Source organism: Cetorhinus maximus, chromosome 5 (assembly GCF_964194155.1).
Source record: "Cetorhinus maximus chromosome 5, sCetMax3.hap1.1, whole genome shotgun sequence".
NCBI lineage: Eukaryota > Metazoa > Chordata > Chondrichthyes > Lamniformes > Cetorhinidae > Cetorhinus > Cetorhinus maximus.
The window spans coordinates 38028488-38050570 of NC_135883.1; the positions used below are offsets into that span (position 1 = coordinate 38028488).

The window sequence follows — 22083 nt, forward strand, 5'->3', positions numbered from 1 at the left end:
ATGAATGAATATTTTTTTTTTAAAAAAGTTGATCTGATCTACAAAGGAGTTATGGTTATGGGGTCAAGCAGGAAAGTGGAGTTAGGCCACAATCAGATCAGCCATGATCTTTCTGAATGGCGAAGCAGGCTCCTACTCCTGCTCCTATCTGATGATTGAAATAGAGAATGCCTTGGCAATGACTGGACCTTGGAGGAACTGTCAAACATTAGTTAACCATTTAGGAGCATAAAAACAAAGTCATTTTAGTCATTTCTAAAAGACCGAAGCAATTCAAAGATTCCAAATAAGAATGAACCCCTGTCTCCCAAGAGGATTTGATCAACTTTGTTGAGTCCATGTTGGGTTCCTGGATAAGGCTGTAAGCATCTTTTTATCTGTAAAGCTGTTTTGTCGTAATGTCCATAAACCAATTATTTAGGACAGTATCTCAGTGCCTGTTGATTCTCAGCTCTCATACCCTAAAGAAACACAAGGGGCAGGAACAGACCATATAGCCGCTTGAGCCTGCTGCACCATTCAAACAGGTTGCAACTTCAGTAAGGCCCTTTGCTCTCAGCTCCTCACCAGAGGAACCAACTATTGAATCCCTTAATTATAAACACCTTGATTAATTATCTAAATGAGGGGTTACAAGCCAAATTTATGCAACCCGTCCTCAAACTTTCTAAATTCTAGTATCATTCCGAATATATCAATATCGAATCAGGACAATCAACTTTATTAGTATGGTGCATAATTCAAGTAATTATCTTACAAAGCTAAAACTGTTACAAAATCTACATTAATCTGAACGTTATTCTGCAGTGAAGTGTAAAGAAAGCATTTAGTTTACAGTATTCATATTAAATTGCCTTGGCAACATCTTTCAGAAAAATGTTACTGAATAAATAAATATAACTACATTCAAAAATCTGACAAAGACAAAACAAAAACAAAGTTGGTAGGGAGGTGGTTAAGAAGATGGGGGTTTAAATGCCCAAATTTTAACCTAACCTTTTTCCTGGAGATTTTAACTGACCCCCAACAACATTGAAATAAAATTCATGGTCCACACCTTCAAACAAGCTGCAATGCTCTCTTCCCCCCAGTCACTGGAGGCAGGAATCTAGATGTTGGTTAATTTCTGATGGCAAGACGGCAGACTGACAGACAGGACAGTTAACAGGCACACTGCCAGTGCTGATACTGGTGTTGCCAATTGGGCTGCCAATCTGTGACGCTGTTATGCCAATGCCATTCCAGCTGTGCCAATTATTTGAGTCTGTCGCACTTGCTGTAGCAGATTGGTTGCCCTGTCTGTGTGCTGGTGATCTATCAAAAGCACTAATGATGGACCCTCTGGGGAAGGACAGTTCATCACAAACCTTTTTTCTGGTGCTGGTGCCAGTGGCAGATTGGCTCGATTGTTGAGGATCCCTGTGCATTTCGGAGACAGGCCTTTTTTGGCTACTTTTAGGCACTGTCTCCTTCACAAAGTTCATTGATTTTGTCCTGCCAATCTTAACAGGTGACCCATTGATGCTGACAAAAGCCCTGTTATTGCTGACGGACTTTTTAGGAGTCTTTGGGCTTGTACGGTTGCTAGGGTTTTTCAGCAACCATCCTGTGAGGACGGAGGGCGATCCAGCCCCCAACGGCATGGGGTCAAATGAATTTGCAGCCTGTGGAGTTCTCTGCTGGTTGGATTCAACAGCCCAGGATCCTGATCCTGGTCCATCACCCAGGGGAATGAACTGGGAGGGCGGGCTGAGCAACTTGCTGCTCTCAGGAATCTTCCCCAAGGGTATGCGTTGAGAGGGCGAGTTCATGCTCCTGCCTCCGAGGACATGGCCTTTTCCATTGAACGGGATGACAGAACGAATGTCCACACCTGGAGATTTATCTGAACAGAACAGGACAAAGATAAATGCTTATTGGCTTTGGCTGATTACACACTGGGCAAAGCTGTTGCCTTCAGAAAATAGAATGAAAAAGTATTACAAACCATTATTGAAATCACTGACCAATCTGCACTGTACATGTAAATTTTACTTCATAGTGTGCATCATTTTAATTGGAACAATATGGGTTACTCGCAGGGTGGTTTGCTAGTGCTGTTGGGGAGGGTTTAAACTAGATTGTCAGGGGGATGGGGACATGAGGGGACATTCAGAGTGGAGATGAGGGGAACTGGCAGTGGAAAGTACGGAAGTATTAACCGATAAGGAGGATATATCAGAGAGTAGTAACAAGGTAAATAATTCTACCAAACTCTCCAAGTATTCTAGAGTAGGCAATAGTAAGTCATTAGATGAGGTCAGAATAAGGGGAAAAAGTAAAAACACCTAAATCAGGGTTAATGAGAGTGCACAGAGTGTGGTTAACTACAGGCACATGTTGACAAATGGAATTCTGATATTATTGCTAAAACAGAGACCTGTGTCAAAGAAGAGCAGGACTGGGCATTAAATATTCCTGGGTACAAGGTGTTTAGGAGAGACAGAAAAGGAAGAAATGGCGGGTGGGGGTGTGGGGAGTGGCAATATTGATTAAAGATGGCATTAAAGTACTAGAGAGAGAGAGAATGTTGCAGAGGGGTCAAGGAAGGAATCAGTAAGGGCAGGTGAGGAGACAGGCAACTACACCAGAGTGAGATGGAGACTGATTGAGTGGCGAATTAGGTTCAGGTAAGAATTTGGTGTATGGGGGAAAAACAGATGTAGCCAAATTTGTAACCAATGTGCTCTCCACATACAATATAAATTGTTTCTGCCCTTATATTGGTATTCTTGCGAGTGTCCTGATGAGTGCATGACAAAAAACTTAGACATGTCTCTTTTTTCAGCAATGCCCAAGTTCTGTACTACTAAACAACCCAAGTCACGAGTCATTTGGCAAATTCAGCTGTTTAGCGTCTCAAACAATGAGTTAAACCAGTGGAACATCAATTCTGAACTGCAGTCAAAACACCAACTCTCAAAATATGCTGTTCTCCTGAAAAGGGCACAGGCAGACATTTAATGAAGGTGTAATCGCAGTCGGACACCATTTCAAACTCTGAAAACAAGAAACCAGAGACAAAACTTTTTAACATCACAGTAACCATCATTTCCCCATCAACCTTAAACTTAACAAGCAGGTGGTGTTATATTGGACACCATTACTCAGATGTATGAAATAATTTCTTTGCCACCTGCCAAACAACACAAACTTTGTTGACGCTGCCACCCACCCAGGGACCCATTACCTCCATCCTTTGGTTGTTTCCCTGCCGTTTTCCCACATTTCCCTTTCTTCGCCTTGTAGTTCTCAGGCTCTTTGACTTTGGTATAGGTTCCACCACAGGTCTGCTGATGCTCAGCCCACCAGGGGTCTCGAGCTGATGGTGCTCTGTTCATCGCCCGCTTAACATATCCAAAATATGGCCGCCTGTTTTGACAGGGCCCATCACAACGCCACCAGTGCTGCCGGTATTCATCCACCTCGTCATGAAAGTTGTGATAAATCTGAAAGACGTGGTTTTGTAACAAAGTGCATTAACCACTGAAAATAAGAAACTGCATATCTATTAGTTAACTTGTGGTTTTTCACTAATTGTGGCGTAATGATGGCTTTTAATAATTCAATCACTAAACTAGTTAAGTATTACAAATCGGTTTCCTCTCAACACTAATCAGTTACAAATTTTAGTTTTTAAACTAACCAAACCCCCCACACATGCAGAGTTTCAAACTAGAACTACAGATTAATCAACAGTATAATTTCATTTAAATAAAATGCCCAACCTCAGCATTTAACAGATCGCAACTATCAAAAGTTGGAACATAACTCAAATATTTATACATTAAAATGTACAACTTGCTTTTTTTTTATTCCTTCCGGCTAGCATTTGTTGCCCATCCCCAATTGCCCTGAGGTGGTGGTGAGCTGCCTTCTTCAGCCACTGCAGTCCTTGTGGTGTAGGCATACCCACAGTGCTGTTAGGAAGGGAGCTCCAGGATTTTGATCCAGCAATAGTGAAGGAATGGTGATATAGTTCCAAGTGTGGCTTGGAGGAGAGCTTGCAGGTAGTGTGCTCTCATGCGTTCTTCTAGATGATAGAGGTTCCAGGTTTGGAAGGTGCTGTCGAAGAATTGCTGCAGTGCATCTGGAATATTGTACACACTCCTGCCACTGTGCATTGGTGGTGGAGGGAGTGAATGATGAAGGTGGTGGGTGGGGCCTCAATCAAGCAGACTGCTTTGTCCTGGATGGCGTCGAGTTTGAGTGCTGCTGGAGCAAGGCAAAGAGACTATTTTCATCACACTCCTGACTTATGCCTTGTAGATGATGGACAGACTTTGGAAGTCAAGTGGTGAGTTACTTGCCTCAGAATTCAGTCTCTGATCTGCTCTTGTAGCCACAGTATTTATATGACTAGTCCAATGGTAACCCCCAGGATGTTGATCGAGGAGGATTCAGCAATGGTAATGCCATTGAATGTCATGGGGGAATGGTTAGATTCTCTCTTGTTGGAGATGGTCATTACCTGGCACTTGTGGGCAGAAATATTACTTGTAACTTTTCAGCCCAAGCCTGAATGTTATGCAAGTCTTGCTGCATATGGACACAGACTACTTCAGTACCTGAGGAGTTGCAAATGGTAATGAACATTGTGCAATCACCAGCGAACATCCCCACTTCTAACATTATGATGGAAGGAAAGTCATTGATGAAGCAGCTGAAGATGATTCAGTCTAGGACTATACTGAAGAACTCCTACAGCGAAGCCCTGGACTGAGATGATTGGTCTTCAACAAACACAATCATCTTTTTGTGCTTGGTATGACTCCAACCAGTGGAGAACATTCCCTGATTCCCATTGATTTCAGTTTTGCCAGAGCCCCTTAGTGCCACACTCGGTTAAATGCTGCCTGGGTGTCAAGGGATCATTAATGTCATTCATCCTCCCTTGGTTTGGACCAAGGCTATAATGAGGTCAGGAGCCAAGTGACCCTGGTGGAACCCTAAACTGAGCAACAGTGAGCAGGTTTAACCTAGCAAGACTTCCCCAAGTTGATTCACAAGAGGCTTATCAGACAAAAACCAGTGACTCACATAAGGAGATGTTAGTACAGGTGACCAAAAGCTTGGTCAAAGAGGGAGGTTTCAAGGAGCAACTTAAAGGAAGGGAGAAAGGAAGAGGGGTAAACGGGTTTAGGGAAGGAATTCCAGAGCTTAGGATTTAGGCAGCTGAAGGCACATTCACCACGGAGAACAGGGATGCACAGGAGGCCAGAGTTGGAGCGCAGAGACCCGAGGGTTGTAGGGCTAGAGTAGATTACAGACAAAGGGTCAGACAATTCAAACATCCACAGCTGACACTGTTTGGCCAAAAAATATGGACCAGAATACTCCCTCTGGGTACTTACAGTCACCTTGGCTCCACTCATCCTGTTGATCCTCCTCATGTGTTTGCAGAACTCAGGGCCATGAGACTCATGATCTTTGTCATTATTTGTGACAAACAGCAAAGCATGGATCATTTCATGTAATAGTGTCTATTGGGAAAGCAAAAAAAAAGTTGATATTACTGTTTTACTTGGTTAGCCTTCCAAGAATTTTCACAAATCACAAACATTTTCTTTAAGAAATGAAATAGGAAAGCTCCAAGTTCAAATTTCCTTACTGATTAAAGATGGTTATTTGGTCACATATGAGACTCAAAAAAAACCAATATAGCTGTTCACAAACTGCCAGTGATTCAGCGTTTGAGCTTTTTAAATAATCTGAGTACATAAGATCATGGTTGATCTCATTTTGTCCTCAACTCCACTTTCCTTCCTACCCCCTATACCCACTGACTCCCTTGTCAATCAAGAATCTATCTAACTCAGCCTTAAAAATATTCAATGACCCTGCCTCCAATGCTGTCTGGGAGGAGTTCTACTAACTAAGGGCCCTCAGAGAAAACAATTCTCATCTCCATCTTAAATGGGAGACCCCTTGTTTTTAAAACTGCATCCCCCAGTTCTAGTGTCTCACTCAAAGGGAATTATCCTCTCAGCATCCACTGTCAAGTCACCTCAGGATCGTATGTTTCAATATCACCTCATTCTTCCAAACTCCAACAGATACAGGCCCAGCCTAAGCTCATAAGATAACCTCTACATCCCAAGAATCAGTCAAGTGAACCTTCTCTGTACTACTTCTAATTCTATTATATGCTTTCTCAACTGAGACCAAAACTGCACATAGTACTCCAGATGTGGTCTCACCAACACCCTATACAAACGTAGCAATACTTCCCTACTTTTATATTCCATTCCCCTTGCAATAAATGACAACATTCCATTTGTCTTCCTAATCACTCACTGTACTTGCATACTAACTTTTTGTGATTCATGTACCAGGACACCCAGATCCTTCTGTACCAGAGAATTCTACAATCTTTTCCCCATTTAAATAATATATTGCTTTTATATTCTTCTTGCCAAAGTGGACGAGTTCACATTTTTCCACATTATACTCCATTGCCAATATTTTGCCCACTCACTTAACCTATCTAAATCCCTTTGTAAACTCTGTATGCCCTCATCACAATTTACTTCCCCTCCTTTGTGTCATCAGCAAATTTAGCAACTATACATTTGGTCTCTTCGTCCAAGTCATTGATAGAGATTGTAAATAGTTGAGGCCTCAGCGTTGACCGTGGCACTCCACTAGTCACATCTTGCCAACCCGAAAATGACCCATTTATGCCTACTCTCTCCGTCCTATTATCCTCTATCCATGATGATATGTTTCCATCATGTAAATAAAACATTGGATAAATGTGATTCATTACACCAAAAGCAACCCACCCCGTCCACTTAAGGAAAGTAAGTTTTTGGCTCACAAGTTTTAGAAAAATAAAATGCACGTTTTGGGGATTTTAAGTCTAAAAGTAACCAGAGCCTAGTTTTCCACACCCTCTTACTGCCTGGGGATTTTAAGCGTATGAGATGTCGGCATCACGGGCGAGGCCAGCATTTATTGCCCATCCCTAATTGTCCTTGAGAGCAAATAAATATTTATGGCACAGTATTGGGAAGACCCTGGATATATGGGGTGACGAACGTCTTGTCTTGTGATGCACAGCCTCTCAACTACAAGAAACAAGCCTTGTGTGTACCCAAAATAATATACAAGGTTCAATGTAATATGACTGTCATGGTTTGGGTTTTGAGATTCTCTCATTATTTCCAGTTAGACTGTTTAATTGGTCCTGTTGTTCCAATTGCCTGGAGCGCACTCTTCTCTTCCCAATATGTGAATAAACAGTGTGACTGAGTGATTCCAGAAATATCTAACGCCATGCATTGGCTAAAAGTACACAGTACACAAATTCTCTCTACAGATAGTGATAAACAGTTACCAAAAAAGTGATTTTACTCACACAATATAGATGAAGAATTTCTATTTTTACACACTGAGGTATCTCTATAGCCCTGCATTCCAGTAAATATGTAATTTGCTAGCTGTCTAAACTACTATTTAGCGACTGCAAACCCAAACAAGCCCCGACATTCATTGGCAAAGTGGCACGAAAATCTGCAGCCAAACCCTTGGAGTGCAAGCTATACACACGTTCACACACATCCCAGCCTCTATCTTTGAGAACTGTCAATCTCTGCTCAACTGAGCTATGAATCCACCCAATCGAGCTTCCTACTCACAGCAGGCTTGTGAGTGCAGATCCTGAAACAAAGACAACAGCACCTTCCCTGAATTAATTCATCAATACAGAATGGAAGAAATTTGCATTCATATTTGCCAGTGAATGTGATCATCCCAGTGTAACATCTGGAGCTTTGCAGTATTCCCTGTTTCTGCATTGAAGAATGCCAATAGCCAGCTATCACTAGATTGGAAGAATCCCTTAGGGACATGCCAAGAGTGAAGCTGATGTAAACACCTGCATGCATAGTTTAGCAGTAGTGCTACAAGTTTAATAAAACCACACAATGACAAGTCAATTCTGACAATGATGTGGAGTAGCTCAAAATGAAGCAGAAGACAGCACTCGTGTGATGGGAATAAACCTGGCATGCCATTGAGTATTTAATATCCGAGATCCAGCATGAAGTGTACATCTTACTAATCAGATCATTCACAAATTATACCCTTTTATACAATAGGCCTGGTATCTAACCAATACCAGGCAAAAAGGTAGAGAGGAGTTTGTTGCTAAATCTGCACAATTCACATCCAAAGAAATTAGCATCTTAAAGAAACAGTGAGCAATTTTTTTCTTTATTCTTTCATAGGATGTGGGTGTCACTGACAATGCCAGCATTTGCTGTTCATCCTGAATTGCCCTTAAACTGAGTGGCTTGCTCGGCCATTTCCGAGGGCAGTTAAGTCTGTGGATCTGGAGTCACACTAGCTAGACCGGGTAAGGATGGCGGATTTCCTTCCCTAAAGAGTATTAGTGAACCAGATGGGTTTTAATTGGCGATAGTTGTCATGTCACCATTACTGAGACTAGCTTTTATGTATTTTTTAGTACATTGTGGCTCTGTGGCTCAACGGATAGCGTGTTGGACTTCTAGTCAATATCAAGCTGGGGATTCAAAGGTTGTGGGTTTGAACCCCACCAGAGTGAAACTAATTCCACCAGCTGCCGTGGTGAGATTTGAACCATGTCACCAGAGCATTAGCCTGGGCCTCTGGATTATTAGTCCAGTGACATTAACACTATACCACCATCTCCCCAAACATAGAATGAAAATCAACAGCAAACACACCAACAACTGGTTTCCACCCCACCCCCCACCTTTGTAGTGTCACATAAAGGAAACTCGAAACGCCTCCCTATGCTGGACAAATAAATGTCCAGGAACACCAGGTTACGGGGCGAAGTTAGATGGAGTATCATATTCCAGCAGGACATAAAGCTCTTGCCACTGCCAAAAGTTAATGAATGGCCCCTGAAGGTCAAGGGAGAGAAAGATGACGTGTGGGAATGCAGCTTGCCTCAATGAGTTTCAGGATGTACATGCTACTACACTGTGCAAGCAGCAACGAAGCAAGGGAGTGAACCTGCATTTATAAAGCACTTGCAAAGCTCTCTCCGAATGTCCCTCAGTGCAGCATGGTGAACCAACAAATTATTCATCTGAAGTGGGAGTGTAAATATTACTTGTGTTATGGAAAGAAGCCACCCTCAAGAGCAGAGATCATGCTCTTGCCACTACCTGAGTGTTGTACGAACGAACATGGCTCCAATACACCCGTTTCCTTATGGGATTTCAGAATTATGTATGCTTAAATGGGCTTAAAATTTGAGGGCAGTTTAAATTTGAGAGCAGCTTTTAACTCATTAAAGGTGCTATGAAGTTTCATGCACTTACCACCCTCCACCTTTAACACTGGCCTCAGAAGAGGACCCTTGTTTATTTGTGCCAATCTGATATCATGCTTCTCACAAGCGTCCTTACACCAGAGGATCCTAACTTGGGGACAGTAAGGTACAGATTCACCAGAACAGTACTTGGACTGAAAGGGTTAAATTATCAGGACAGCTGCTACTAAACTGAAAAGTGGAACAAGCCCAAGAGGCTGAACAGCCTACTCGTTCCTTATACAGCAGATGCACAAACATATTTAGTGCCAGAACAGAGGCTCCAGACTGTGCTGGATTTGAATTAGGTCCATGTGGAGGAAGCACAAATACATCCCTGTGCCAGCCAGTCTCTGTAGGAGAGAAACACTAGAAAACATGGCACTGATACTGCTCAACACATACCTCAACCAAGTCTCGCCTGGGTCGCAGCTTCAACAGAGGTTCACTGATGCGTATGGAGCACAACCCTCCTCTCCCCTCATAGGAGCACACCCCTGCACAACTGCAACAAATTCAAAATGGGCCAACATCAATTAATTCAGCATGGGAGACAACAGGTAGAACAAAACAGTGAACAGGTAAAATAGATTTGAAACATGTCTTCTGTGAAAATTACATTGTCAAGCTAGCCAACACAACTATTGTTTGCAATAAGTCAGCAATCAAATTTTTGCAAAAGACAAAAAAAAGGCATTGGTGAAAAAGCTGATTCAAAGTCCCCTACTTCAACCAAAACTGAATTATTTTTCCATAGATATAGCTAAAAGGCAAAGAATTATTACAGTGTAGAAAGAGGCCATTCATTTCACATTTGCTTCTTTTGCAAAACACTTCAAAACTGTGCTCTCTGGTTCTTGATCCTTTTGCGAGCAAGAACAGTTTCTCCCTATCTACTCTGTCCAGGCCCCTCATGATTTTGAAAACTTCTATCAAGTTCCTCTCCAAGGAAAACAGTCCCAACTTCTCCAATCTTTCCTCATAACTGAAGTGTCTCATCCCTGGAACCATTTTCAAACCTCTTCTGCACTCTCTCCAATGTGCTCACATCCTTACTATAGTGTGACACCCAGAACTTTACACGATACTCCAGCTGAGGTCTACCCAGCATCTTATATAAGTTCATCATAACCTCCCTGCTCTTGTACTCTATGTCCCTATTATTGAAGCCTAGAATACCGTATGCTTTAGAAACAGCGCTCTCTACCTTTCCTGCCACCTTTAATGACTTATGCACATATACACCCAGGTCTCTCTGCTCCTACACACCCTTTAGAATAGTATTCTTTATTTTATACTGTCTCTCCATGTTCTTTGTACCAAAGTGTGTCACCTCACACTTCTCTGCATTAAACTTCATCTGCCACCTATATGCCCACTCCACCAATGTGTCAATGTCCTTTTGAAGTTCTACACTGTCCTCTTCTCAGTTTACAATTCTCCCAAGTTTTGTGTCATCCGCAAACTTTGAAATTGTCCCTTTTTGTTATTCATTCACGGGATGTAGGCTTTGCTGGCTGGGTCAGCATTTATTGACCATCACTAGCTGCCCTTAAGAAGGTCTTCTTAACCGCTGCACTCCATGTGGTGTAGGTACACCCACAGTGCTGTTAGGGAGTTCCAAGATTTTGACCCAGCGACAGTGAAGAAACGGTGATATATTTCCAAGTTAGGATGGTGAGTGACTTGGAGGGGAACTACCAGGTGGTGACGTTCCCATCTATCTGCTGCCCTTGTCCTTCTAGATGGTAGTGGTTGTGGGTTTGAAATGGGCTGTCTCAGAAGCCTTGGTGAATTCCTGTAGTGCATCTTATAGGTGGTACACACTGCTACTACTGTGCGGTGGTGGAGAGAGAGTGAATGTTTGTGAATGTGGTGCCAATCAAGCAGGCTGCTTTCTCCTGGATGGTGTCAAGCTTCTCAAGTGTTGTGGGAGCTGCACTCATCCAGGCAAGTGGGGAGTATTCCATCACGCTTCTGACTTGCGCCTTTGTAGGTGGTGGACAGGCTTTGGGGAGGAGGGGGTCAAGAGGTGAGTTACTTGTCACACGATTCCTAGACTCTGACCTGCTCTTGTGGCCACAGTATTTATATGGCTAGTCCAGTTTAGTTTCTGGTCAATGGCAACCCCCAGGATGTTGATAGTGGGGGATTCAGTGATGGTAATGCCATTGTACTCAAGGGGCGATGGTTGGATTCTCTCTTGTTGGAGATGGTGATTGCCTGACACTTGTCAGCCCAAGCCTGGATATTGTCCACGTCTTGCTGCATTTGGACATGGACTGCTTCAGTATCTGAGGAGTTGCAAATGGTGCTGAACACTGTGCAATCATCAGTGAACATCCCCACTTCTGACTTTATGATGGAAGGAAGGTCATTGATAAAACAGTTGAAGATGGTTAGACCTAGGGCACTACCCTGAGGAACTCCTGCAGTGATGTTCTGGAACTGAGATGACTGAACTCCAACAACCACAACCATCTTCCTTTGTGCTAGGAATGACTCCAACCAACGGCACACTAAGATTTATATATATCGGGAAAAGGGGAGAGATTGGCCCTACCAAGGGAGTGCAGCATTGTCTGTGGAACAATCTTTTGGATTAGATATTAAATCAAAGCTCCGTAGGCCTGGGATAAGAGATCCTAGTGGTGAAAGGAGGAGGGGTGTTGGGGGTAGGAGAGGGGGAGTGGGGGGAAATGGGTGAATGGGGAGGAGGGTGGAATAGCTGAAAGTTTTGGCCTCCCCAGGAACTGCTCATCATACGCCCCCGGTAAATAACGATCTGCGGCGCTGGCGGCCTCCCTGTTACTCACAGTGTCATCCGCGGGCTCCAGCGAACCTCGATCCCGGCCAAGCGGCCCCAGAAATACAACTCATTAAACTGCAGGAATAGGCCGTGCAGGTCGGGATTCGGGTCAATCAGCTCCCATTCCGCGTCCACCACCGAGGGCGGCGCCGACTGCTGCTGGGCCGGATTGGGACCAACATCGCCCTCCTCCTCCTTCCAGGCCGCCTGTAGCTGTAACGCCAGAAGCAGATCCCCCTCCATCAGCTCAGCTCAGCCCAGCCCAGCGAAACAGACATGCGCAGTTCCACATCACTCCCCTTTTTCAGCTCAATCACATGATAGAGCAGTAACCAATCCGACCAATAGGTGGACAGGAAAATATCGTGGGCCGACCAATCGGAAGATACAAATAAGGTAGGGCGTCATCGGGCCAATAAGCGAACAGTTGACTCTGGGTGGGCTGACCAATCGTAAGTCACCAGTGGGTCATGGCGCCATCGAACCAATGAGCAAACAGGTAGCCTATGTCGGACAGCCAATCGAAAGTAAAACCGAACAAGTGAAAAAACCAAAAACTAAAACCTGCAGAGCTCTGAAGAAGAGTCATACAAACTCGAAACATTAACTCTATTTTACTCTCCACAGATGCTGTTAGACCTGAGTTTTTCCAACATTTTCTGTTTTTGTTTTAGATTTCCAACATCCGCAGTTCTTTTGCGGTTAGCCAATCGAAAGTCATTGGTGGGACGGTGATCTTCCAACCAATAGGAGAGCAAATCTCCAAGCGCGGTCAGCCAATAGAAAAACCACATATGATTCAGGGCGCTTACAACCAATACGAGAGAGAATGAGCGAGATGTCCAGGCATGGTCAGCCAATCGGATGCCAGAGTTGGTTCAGGGAGCCATGCGGCCAATGAGAGGGGCAAGTGTCGGGGCAGCTCCAGCCAATCGGAAGCGCCGGGAAGGGCTGCGGGGGTTGAGGCCCGGCTGTCAGCGGGTGGAGCCAGCGGAAGCGGTGCGTCGGGCTTGGGCGCTGCGGGAGTGCGGAGGGGGAGTGAGAGAGAGAGAGAGACCTTGGCAGTAGCGACGGTTTAAGAGGAAAGCTCGAGGGCGGCGGATCGGCCGCCTTCCCCCCTCTCCGGGTTAAGATGGCGGCGGACGTGGCCTCTCGGCTCCGGCGCCAGCTGGAAGCCCCCCGCTTCGAGCCGGCCCAGTATGTCAAGCAGCTGTCGCAGCAGTCGGACGGCGACCGCGACCTGCAGGAGCATCGGCACAAGATCCAGAGCCTGGCCGACGAGACGGCGCAGAACCTGAAGAAGAACGTCTACAAGAACTACCGGCAGTTCATCGAGACGGCCCGGGAGATCTCCTACCTGGAGAGCGAGATGTACCAGCTCAGCCACATCCTCACCGAGCAGAAGGGCATCATGGACGGCCTGACCCAGATGCTGCTGGCGGCCGACAAGGAGCAGCAGCAGCACCAGGGCCCCCGCCAGCTGCAGCCCTCGCTGGTCGGCGGCGGCGGCGGGGCCTCCTCGTCCTCCGTGACCGCCTCGTCCTCCGCCACCGCCACCAGCAGCGGCATCACCACCGCCACCTCCTCCTCCTCCTCGTCCGAGGCCTTCCTCATCCTGCCCCGGGAGGCCGAGGAGCACAAGCAGCGCACCCTCACCACCTTGCTGGAGAAGGTGGAGGGCTGCCAGGACATCCTGCAGGCCCCGGGCCGCTACCTGGTCTACAACGGCGACCTGCTGGAGTGCGACGCCGAGAGCGCCGCCCAGGTGCAGCGGGTGCACGCCTTCCTCATGAACGACTGCCTGCTGGTGGCCGCCTGGCTGCCCAGCCGCCGCGGCGCCGTGCGCTACCGCTACGATGCCCTGTACCCGCTGGACAGCTTCGCCGTGGTCAACGTCAAGGACAACGGGCCCATGCGCGACATGTTCAAGATCCTCATGTTCCCCGACACGCGGGTCTTCCAGGCCGAGAACGCCAAGGTCAAGAAGGAGTGGCTGGAGATCCTGGACCAGACCAAGAAGAACAAGGCGCTGACCGAGCGCCTGGAGGTGGAGAAAGAGGAAGCCAAGGCCCGCCTGCTGGTGGCCGAGGAAGAGAAGAAGCAGCAGAGGCCCCTGTCGCCCAAGACCAACCCGTTCGAGGAGGCGACCGACCCGGCCGCGGAGCTGGTGGACCTGAGCCTGGAGTGGATCCAGGAGCTGCCCGAGGACCTGGACGTCTGCATCGCCCAGCGGGACTTCGAAGGGGCGGTCGACCTGCTGGACAAGCTGTCCGAGTACCTGAGCGGGGCGGCCGGCCAGCCCGGCGTGCGCCAGCTGCGGAGCCGGGTGGACCAGCGGGTCCGCCGCCTGACCGACGTGCTGGTGTACGAGCTGTCGCCCGGGCGCTCGCTGCGAGGGGGCCCGCGGGCCACACGGCGCGCCGTCTCCCAGCTGATCCGGCTGGGCCAGTCGACCAAGGCCTGCGAGCTCTTCCTGAAGAACCGGGCTGCTGCGGTGCAGACGGCCATTCGGCAGCTGCGCATCGAGGGCGCCACCTTGCTCTACATCCACAAGCTCTGCAACATCTTCTTCACCGGCCTGCTGGACACGGCCAAGGAGTTTGAGATGGACTTCGCCGGGGACAGCGGCTGTTACTCGGCCTTTGTGGTGTGGTCGCGCTCGGCCACCCGGCTCTTCGTGGACGCTTTCAGCAAGCAGGTGTTTGACAGCAAGGAGAGCCTGTCCACCACGGCCGAGTGTGTGGAGGTGGCCAAGGAGCATTGCAACAAGCTCAGTGAGATCGGCCTGGACCTCACCTTTACACTCCAGGCTCTGCTGGTCAAGGACATCAAGGCTGCCCTCCACAGCTACAAAGGCATCATCATGGAGGCCACCAAGCACCGTAACTCTGAGGAGATGTGGAGAAGAATGAACCTGATGACGCCTGAGGCCTTGGCAAAGTTGAAGGAAGAGATGAAGGCTAGTGGCATCACCAATTTTGATCAGTATACTGGTGACGACTGCTGGGTCAACCTCAGCTACACCATCGTGGCCTTCACAAAGCAGCTGATGGCTTTCTTAGAGGAAGGGCTGAAGCTCTACTTCCCTGAGCTGCACATGGTCCTTTTGGAAAGCCTGCGAGAGATCATCCTGGTGGCCGTGCAGCATGTCGACTACAGCCTGCGCTGCGAGCAGGACCCAGAGAAGAAGATCTTCATTCGTGAGAATGTTTCCTTCCTCTATGAGACTGTCCTTCCCGTGGTGGAGAGACGGTTCGAGGAAGGAGTTGGAACACCAGCCAAACAGCTCCAGGATCTCCGCAATGGTTCTCGGGTCATTCGTGTCAACCCAGAAAGCACCAACTCATTTGTGTAAAGTCCAGAAGCATTTTGTGGATGAATCAATTATTGCAGACATTACCTGCACAGTTACACACTTTTCATTCATTGCTTTAACATTAATGCTGTATTATGTGGGACTCATCATGAACTTGCTGCCTTACCTCAGATACGGCATGAAGATTAATGTTATCTATTAGATGTGAGCTGCCATTTTCAATATCACCTGCCCTGTACAGACTTATTTGTTTTTGTGTCCTGTTATATTCCACTAGTAAAAGCACTTTGTGACAATTATGATATTTGCTTTAATCCAAACCTTTTTTACAAAAAAAATTGAACATGAGGCGAAAATCTTTGGTGCTGTTTAGCTGATCAGAATGCAGGACAGACATTGTTTTTGCATTCAAAATTCAAACTGAGTTTTTCTCTAAAGGTTTTGTTCAGAGCATAACAGATACACTTAAAGGCTGAAGTAAACTTCTCTCAGGAAAGTAAGTGGAGGCCATAGTTTCGTAGAACTGTGGAATGTTGAGCACAGAAAAAGGCCTTAATGTCCTTTTAAGCCTTCGTTGGTGTTACTCTCCACACAAATGACTTAACTGCAGCCCTGACTGAGTCCATTTTCAAACAACCAGTATCTTAAAATAATTTGTGGCAGAGAATTACATGTTCAAACTATTCCCAGTGTACATTTGTTTAATCTGTTGGTTCTGGCAGCTGAATGTCAACTTGCAGTGCATTGAATAAGCAGGTGCAGGTTGCTGTGTTCTTCATTAGATGTGATGGCATGAAAGAGCTGAGCAACTCCCTATGTTTGTTTATTTTTTTTTGGATGTGCTGACTATAGAAATGTATTGTTCTTAGACTGAAGGTCTGTGGTGCTTTTTAAGATCTGTTGTGTTCAATTAGTGTATGGATGTGGACCTACTCTGACCGCAATCTTCAATTGTGAAAGGTTTATAGTTGCAGCCAAATTCCAAAGTTAGGTTCCATCGAAAGTGTTTCTCTCTTAAGCAAGCTGCTTAAGCCCTATTCTTTAGCCAAGTTTTTGATCACTTGTCCTAATACGTAATATAACTTCATGTCAAATTTTGTCTGCTCGGTCTCCTGTGAAGCACTTTGGTGACATTTAACTATGTCAAAAAAAATACTACATTTTTTTTTGTTGACACTCCTGGCAGGGTCAAATTTTATTCCTGGATTTACACAACCCAAGTCTTTGTTTAACAGTGTCCATTTATTTACAATATTGGTATATTTCCATCTGCTGGCATCCAGAGTACTGAGCATTTTGATATCTATTTATTGGATTATTTCAATCTTAACTGGATGTTCACAAAATGGCCTATATTTGCAAATAACTTTTATCTATGACCAGCTTAAAAGAATCCCATGACAAAATTTCAAGTTTTAAAGCTTTTACTGTAACAAACAAATAAAAAGCAACAAACTAATGGGCAACTAATACTCTAAACAACAGGAAAGATAACCCTTTGTCTTATTACGACCAATGATTCCATGTTACCTATATACTTAACAGCAGGCTTTCCACAGAATTGCAATCTTTTCAGAAAACAATCTAAAGTCATTCCCATCTCCCATTGGGTTTACTCCCTACCATTTTGCCAAATTGCAATGTCCAGTGACTGTGACAGGTCCTCTTCCTCAGACCTCTGAGAATTCAGAAATCAACATTCAGCAGTAAGACCCACACTGGTGATTATCTCCCAGCTTTGCTAGGGCAAATCTTCCAGTGCCTTTAAATCGTTCATTCTCTTTGACCCATGCACAAGCTTTCCCCAGCATTCTGTCTGATAACTAACAGAAAACCATCTTTTCTCTCTGCAGACCACATAAACTGTTGTTTTCTCTCTCTTTGTCTCTCTGTGTTCAAAGTCTCTGAGACACAAACATTTGCTTCTACCTTTGTTTTAAAGTGTTAGACCTAGCATGTGTATTTCAATAACACAGGTTTATTGTCAGGCAGAGCTTATAGCAGATCACATGACTTTCTTCACTACTTAACTTTACCTTCCACAATCCAAAACATAGTTATAAAACTTTGCTTTAGGAACAGTGGTTTCACTGATTCTGACTAGATATACCACCTGAGTATTCTCTTTTTTTTTAAAGAACTTTTTTTACATTACAGGTGGTAAAATGTAGCAAGGGAATCTCATTACATTTATGTGGGCTTGTGATGCCAGATTGGAGAAATATTTCTATACTACTTGAAACAAAAATGTAGACTTGCAAAAATAAAACGGCGCTCATTACCTCAGGACATCCCAAAGCACTTTAAGTATTTTTGAAGGGTAAACAATGTTGTAGGAAATGTAACAGCTAATTTGTGCACTGCAAGGTCCCACACATAGCAATGTGATAATGACCAGTTAATCTGTTTGGATGACATTGGTTGAGGGATAGGCATCGAATGGTATATTTTCTGTCCTCCTGAGATGGTGAATGGGCCTTGGTATAACATCTTATTTAAAAGACAGCACCTCCAGCAATGCAGTATTCTTTCAGTACTGCACAATTGTTCACTTACAATTTGTGCTCAAGTCTTGGAACGTGAACCCCCAATCTTCTGACTGACGTGAGGGTGCTACCACTGAGCCAAATGTTTCCACTTGTGGGAGAAACTGGAATAAGGGGGCACAGTTTAAAAATAAGAGGTCTACCGTTTAAGGTGGAGATGAGAAATCTTTCCTGTGAGGGTCATTAGCCTGTGGAATTCTCTTCCCCAGAAAGCAGTGGAGGCTGGGTTATTGAAACTATTCAAGGCAGAGTCAGACAGATTTGTGATAGTCAAGGGTTATGGGAGGCAGAAAGCAAAGTGGAATTGAGACCACAACCAGATCAGCCATGATCTTACTGAATGCTGGAGCAGGCTTGAAGAGCTGAATGGCCTACTCCTGCTCCTAAGTCCTATGTTCCTATATTTTAAGGCTGACACCTAGGTGGTATCCTGAAGGTGTAACTAGCAGTTGACGCTGTTCACATATGGAGCTGTTTGTTCCTTAGTACTTTCACTGAGCGATGAGCTTAAGAACATGAAACTAGTTGTGTACTAACTTGCTTGATTTTCACAAATACTTCTAATTAGGGGTGAGAGTTGGTTAACTTAATTCCCTGTCATTTTCAAGATGGATGGGCATCACATGTAACCTAAAAGGATATTAAAGGACCTCCATTTTTAATATATTTTTAAAAAGTGGTGAAAGAAGGGATATTACAGACAATGACAATCATAATCCATCTGCAAGTTACTCAGAAAAGCCCTTTTAGAGCCATCACCTATTTTTTTAAAAATTGGTTACAAGGATCATAGCCTTTAAATAGCTTTGTGAATTGCGATCTATTTGAAATTGGTAGAAAGTATGTTACCAAGTTTGAAAAAAGCCTAATTAGAACAAACTACTTTGGTGAGGATTAATAATATATTTAATGTGTTTCAAGTTCCACCTTGTTTAACTCTTAAGTAAATAGCTGAATGGTCCACTGCTATTCCTATGTTTTCAGAAATAGCACAGGAAGCCAATACTGCATCCTCTTACAGGCAGTGAAAGACCATACATTTCAGGGGGATAAACTGAAGTAAATTGAAATTATGAATGAAAATAACACACTGCTTTTCAATGTTTTCATAGGTTGGCTTATCAAATCATTTCTTTTAGAATGCAGTAAACTGAGTTTGGAAGAAGCAAAAATTTGTTTTAAGTCCCATGGTGCCCTATTTCTCCATTGTGACTCAGCTATGCCATCCTTATGAACTGAAGGCAGGTGTAGCTGGCCAAGGCAGCTTCTAACCCGTGAGGAAAAATTGCATTCAGCAAATTTCTTTGAAAAAATCTGAAATACCACTACAACACTACATAAACTATCTTTATTTTATCAGTCAATGAGATACCTAGTATTAGTATCTGCCTAGCTCATTTGGTAATATTCTTGATTCGCAGCCAGATGTTGTCGAGCGCCTCTAGTGTGGTCTGATGGTTCACAGATCAGGGAATGCTACATGGTCAGAGGTGCTATTCTGATGGTTCACAGATCGAGGAATGCTACATGGCCAGAGGTGCTATACTTTAGATGTGATGTTAAACCAAGGAGCTCTCTGCATGTGCAGGTGGGCATTAAACCATCCATGACACTATCTGAAGGGCAGGAAGTTCTTTTGGTGTTTCGCCCAACATTCCCCCCTCAACCAATACCATTGTTACTCCAACAACAAGGAGCTCATGAACTTCTTTGTCACTAAGATCGAGATCATCTGATGAGCTGCCTCTGCCACCTCCCTCCATTCCATGAGCCCACCTGGCCAAACTTCCTCTAAAGCACCCCATGCCATAGCCATGAACTCTTATTTTTCTCTCTTTCTCCTATGTACCCCATGCCCTGCCTGAGCTCATCTTGTCTATGTGACCCACCTCCTACTCCCTTGATCTGATTCCAACTAAACTGCTGACCACCTAACTTCCCTTTCAGGTCCCCATGTCCAGCAATAACTTTAGGTGTTGTCCATCTCTCCTTTAAATCTGCCAGCATCAGCCCTCTCCAAAATGCAACCCTTGACCCCGTCGTCCTTGCAAAATACTGGCTCATCTCCAACCTCCCTTTACTCTCCAAAGTCCTTGAACATGTTGCCCCCACCAAATTCATTGTGGAATTCATGTTTGAATCCCACCAACCAGGTTTCTGTACCTGTATCAAAACAGCCCTTATTAAAGTCACAAATGACATCCTGTGTGACTGTGCCAAAGGTAAGCTATTGTCCACCAGCAACCCCCCGCCATGCCCATGCTGTCCTTCTTGACTTACCATGATTGATCACATCATCCTCCTCCAGCGCCTATCCACTGTTGTCAAATGCTGGGACTGCTCTCACCTGGTTTCATTCATATCTGTCTAATCGGATCCAGAGTATACTTGCAATGGCTTCTCTTCCTGCTTCTTCACCATTGCCTCTGGTGTCTCCCAAGGATCTGTCATAGGATGCCCCCTCCTAATTCTCATCTGTCCTTTGCTGTCCTTTGGTGGCATCATCCAAAAGCACAGAATTAGCTTTCACATGTATGCTGATGATACCCAGCTCCACCTCACTATCACCTCTTTTGACTCCTCTACTGTTGCTCAATTATCAGCTTGCCTATCGGACATTAGAGTAGCAGGGTCACTTGAGACTTTGGGAGTGGTTGTCCCTGCCCTTTTGCAAGTCGCCTCAAGCCCAGATAAGGGTCCCATGCTCAGGATTACGAGCCGTGGCCAATGGCAGAAAGGGTGATTTTTTTTTTTGTTTTTGGTGGTGATTACAGAAGAACTAGAACCTCAAGGGACAATGGCTGCCTACAGGCAGAGGATCCTTCAGGAAGAGGACTTGTATTTCCTCTAAGCACATACGAGGAAGGCAATGGGAAACTGTTATGGCTGAGCAGTTGGTAAAGCTGAGTTACATTTTTTAAAAATCCCAGAGGGAAACTTTAAACAACTGTCATAATTTATCATTTTAAGTGTTATGTTTGAGTTGCAACTCTAAATTCAGGAATCATACCATCAGCTCTTGAGAGGTATTATATTAAGCTAAATGAAACATTTTATTAATTTACACAAGTTAAATATATACACATGGCTACAAATTACTACGATCATAACTTTTAACAAATTCCCAAACTAATCTCCATTAAGGCAACAGCAACCCATAGACTTAACCAGATACCAGGCAAAGCATTTTCACCTTATGAATTCAAAATGAGGTTCTTTCTACTTTGGTTCCTGTGGAGACAGTTGGTGGCTTACAGCTGCTTTTGATCTCACATTGCCTCTTCTCTACACACACACAAAACAGTCATCTTGTTATACCTAGCAACAGCCCATTGAATGTAAATTCTCAGTGTATCACCAGCCTCTTCTAACAATAAAACCCCTTTCATAGTACCAATTTTATTAGCAATATAAACATATTGCTTGGTCTCTGCTTGCTAGGTGCCAGGGTTCACCCCACTTCTTGAATGCTCTTATTCAAAAAAATGCAAATGCACTCTATCTCGCTTACATATCAAAATTAGTACACGTCAAAGCACCTAAGCTAGCTGGTTTTAATCCAATTAAGACACCCACACTAAACCTCTATTTTCAAATGAAAAATATTTTCCAATAATATATACATTAATAGCTTCATGACAGAAACTACCTCGTATTCCTTTCCCTAGTCACATTGGAATTGGAAATCTGAAGAGGAATGTGCAATGCTATGAGGTGTGGAGAAATAAAAAGAGGACCTGCCCTTAGCCAGATCATTATTACACTTTACTCCATTCCCTACCTACTGATTCTGTCCTTCCTGGCAACAGCCTGAGGTTAAACCGGTCTATTTGTAACCTTGGTATCAAATTTGACCCTAAGATGAACTTCATAGGATACAACAGGATCAGAGAATGATTACAGCATGAAGGAGGCCATTCAGCCCATCATATCTGGATTGGTGCTCCAAGGGAACAATTTACTTAGTGTTACTCCCCAGCCACCTCCTCTTAACCCTGCACGTTCTTCCTTTTCAGATAATCAGTTCACTCATAAATACCTCGATTGAACCTGCCTCCATCACACT

General features: G+C 44.7%; 2 protein-coding genes across 2 annotated transcripts; one reads left to right on the plus strand and one right to left on the minus strand.

The window, feature by feature from the left end:
- Positions 1 to 705: 705 nt before the first annotated feature.
- On the minus strand, positions 706 to 12463 carry sprtn (SprT-like N-terminal domain). The gene is made up of 5 exons (XM_078541759.1): positions 12163 to 12463; positions 9752 to 9851; positions 5394 to 5522; positions 3230 to 3488; positions 706 to 1885 (listed from the first exon to the last, which is right to left on the minus strand). Exons 1-5 carry the CDS (start codon positions 12396 to 12398, stop codon positions 1092 to 1094), a joined length of 1518 nt encoding a protein of 505 aa, XP_078397885.1. The 5' UTR covers positions 12399 to 12463; the 3' UTR covers positions 706 to 1091.
- A 646-nt stretch (positions 12464 to 13109) lies between these two features.
- On the plus strand, positions 13110 to 17758 carry exoc8 (exocyst complex component 8). The gene has a single exon (XM_078541751.1). It carries the CDS (start codon positions 13288 to 13290, stop codon positions 15508 to 15510), a length of 2223 nt encoding a protein of 740 aa, XP_078397877.1. The 5' UTR covers positions 13110 to 13287; the 3' UTR covers positions 15511 to 17758.
- The last annotated feature ends 4325 nt before the right edge of the window (positions 17759 to 22083 follow it).

What these genes read in the sequence shown, in the direction of transcription:
- sprtn (XM_078541759.1), bottom strand. Translation starts at nt 12,398, where the DNA reads ATGGAGGGGGATCTGCTTCTGGCGTTACAGCTACAGGCGGCCTGGAAG. An exon ending in TGGAGCCCGCGGATGACACT is followed by an intron (nt 9,852 to 12,162) that starts GTGAGTAACAGG and finishes AATTTGTTGCAG; the next exon opens with TTGTGCAGGGGTGTGCTCCT. An exon ending in CCAGGCGAGACTTGGTTGAG is followed by an intron (nt 5,523 to 9,751) that starts GTATGTGTTGAG and finishes CTTTCCCAATAG; the next exon opens with ACACTATTACATGAAATGAT.
- exoc8 (XM_078541751.1), top strand. Translation starts at nt 13,288, where the DNA reads ATGGCGGCGGACGTGGCCTCTCGGCTCCGGCGCCAGCTGGAAGCCCCC.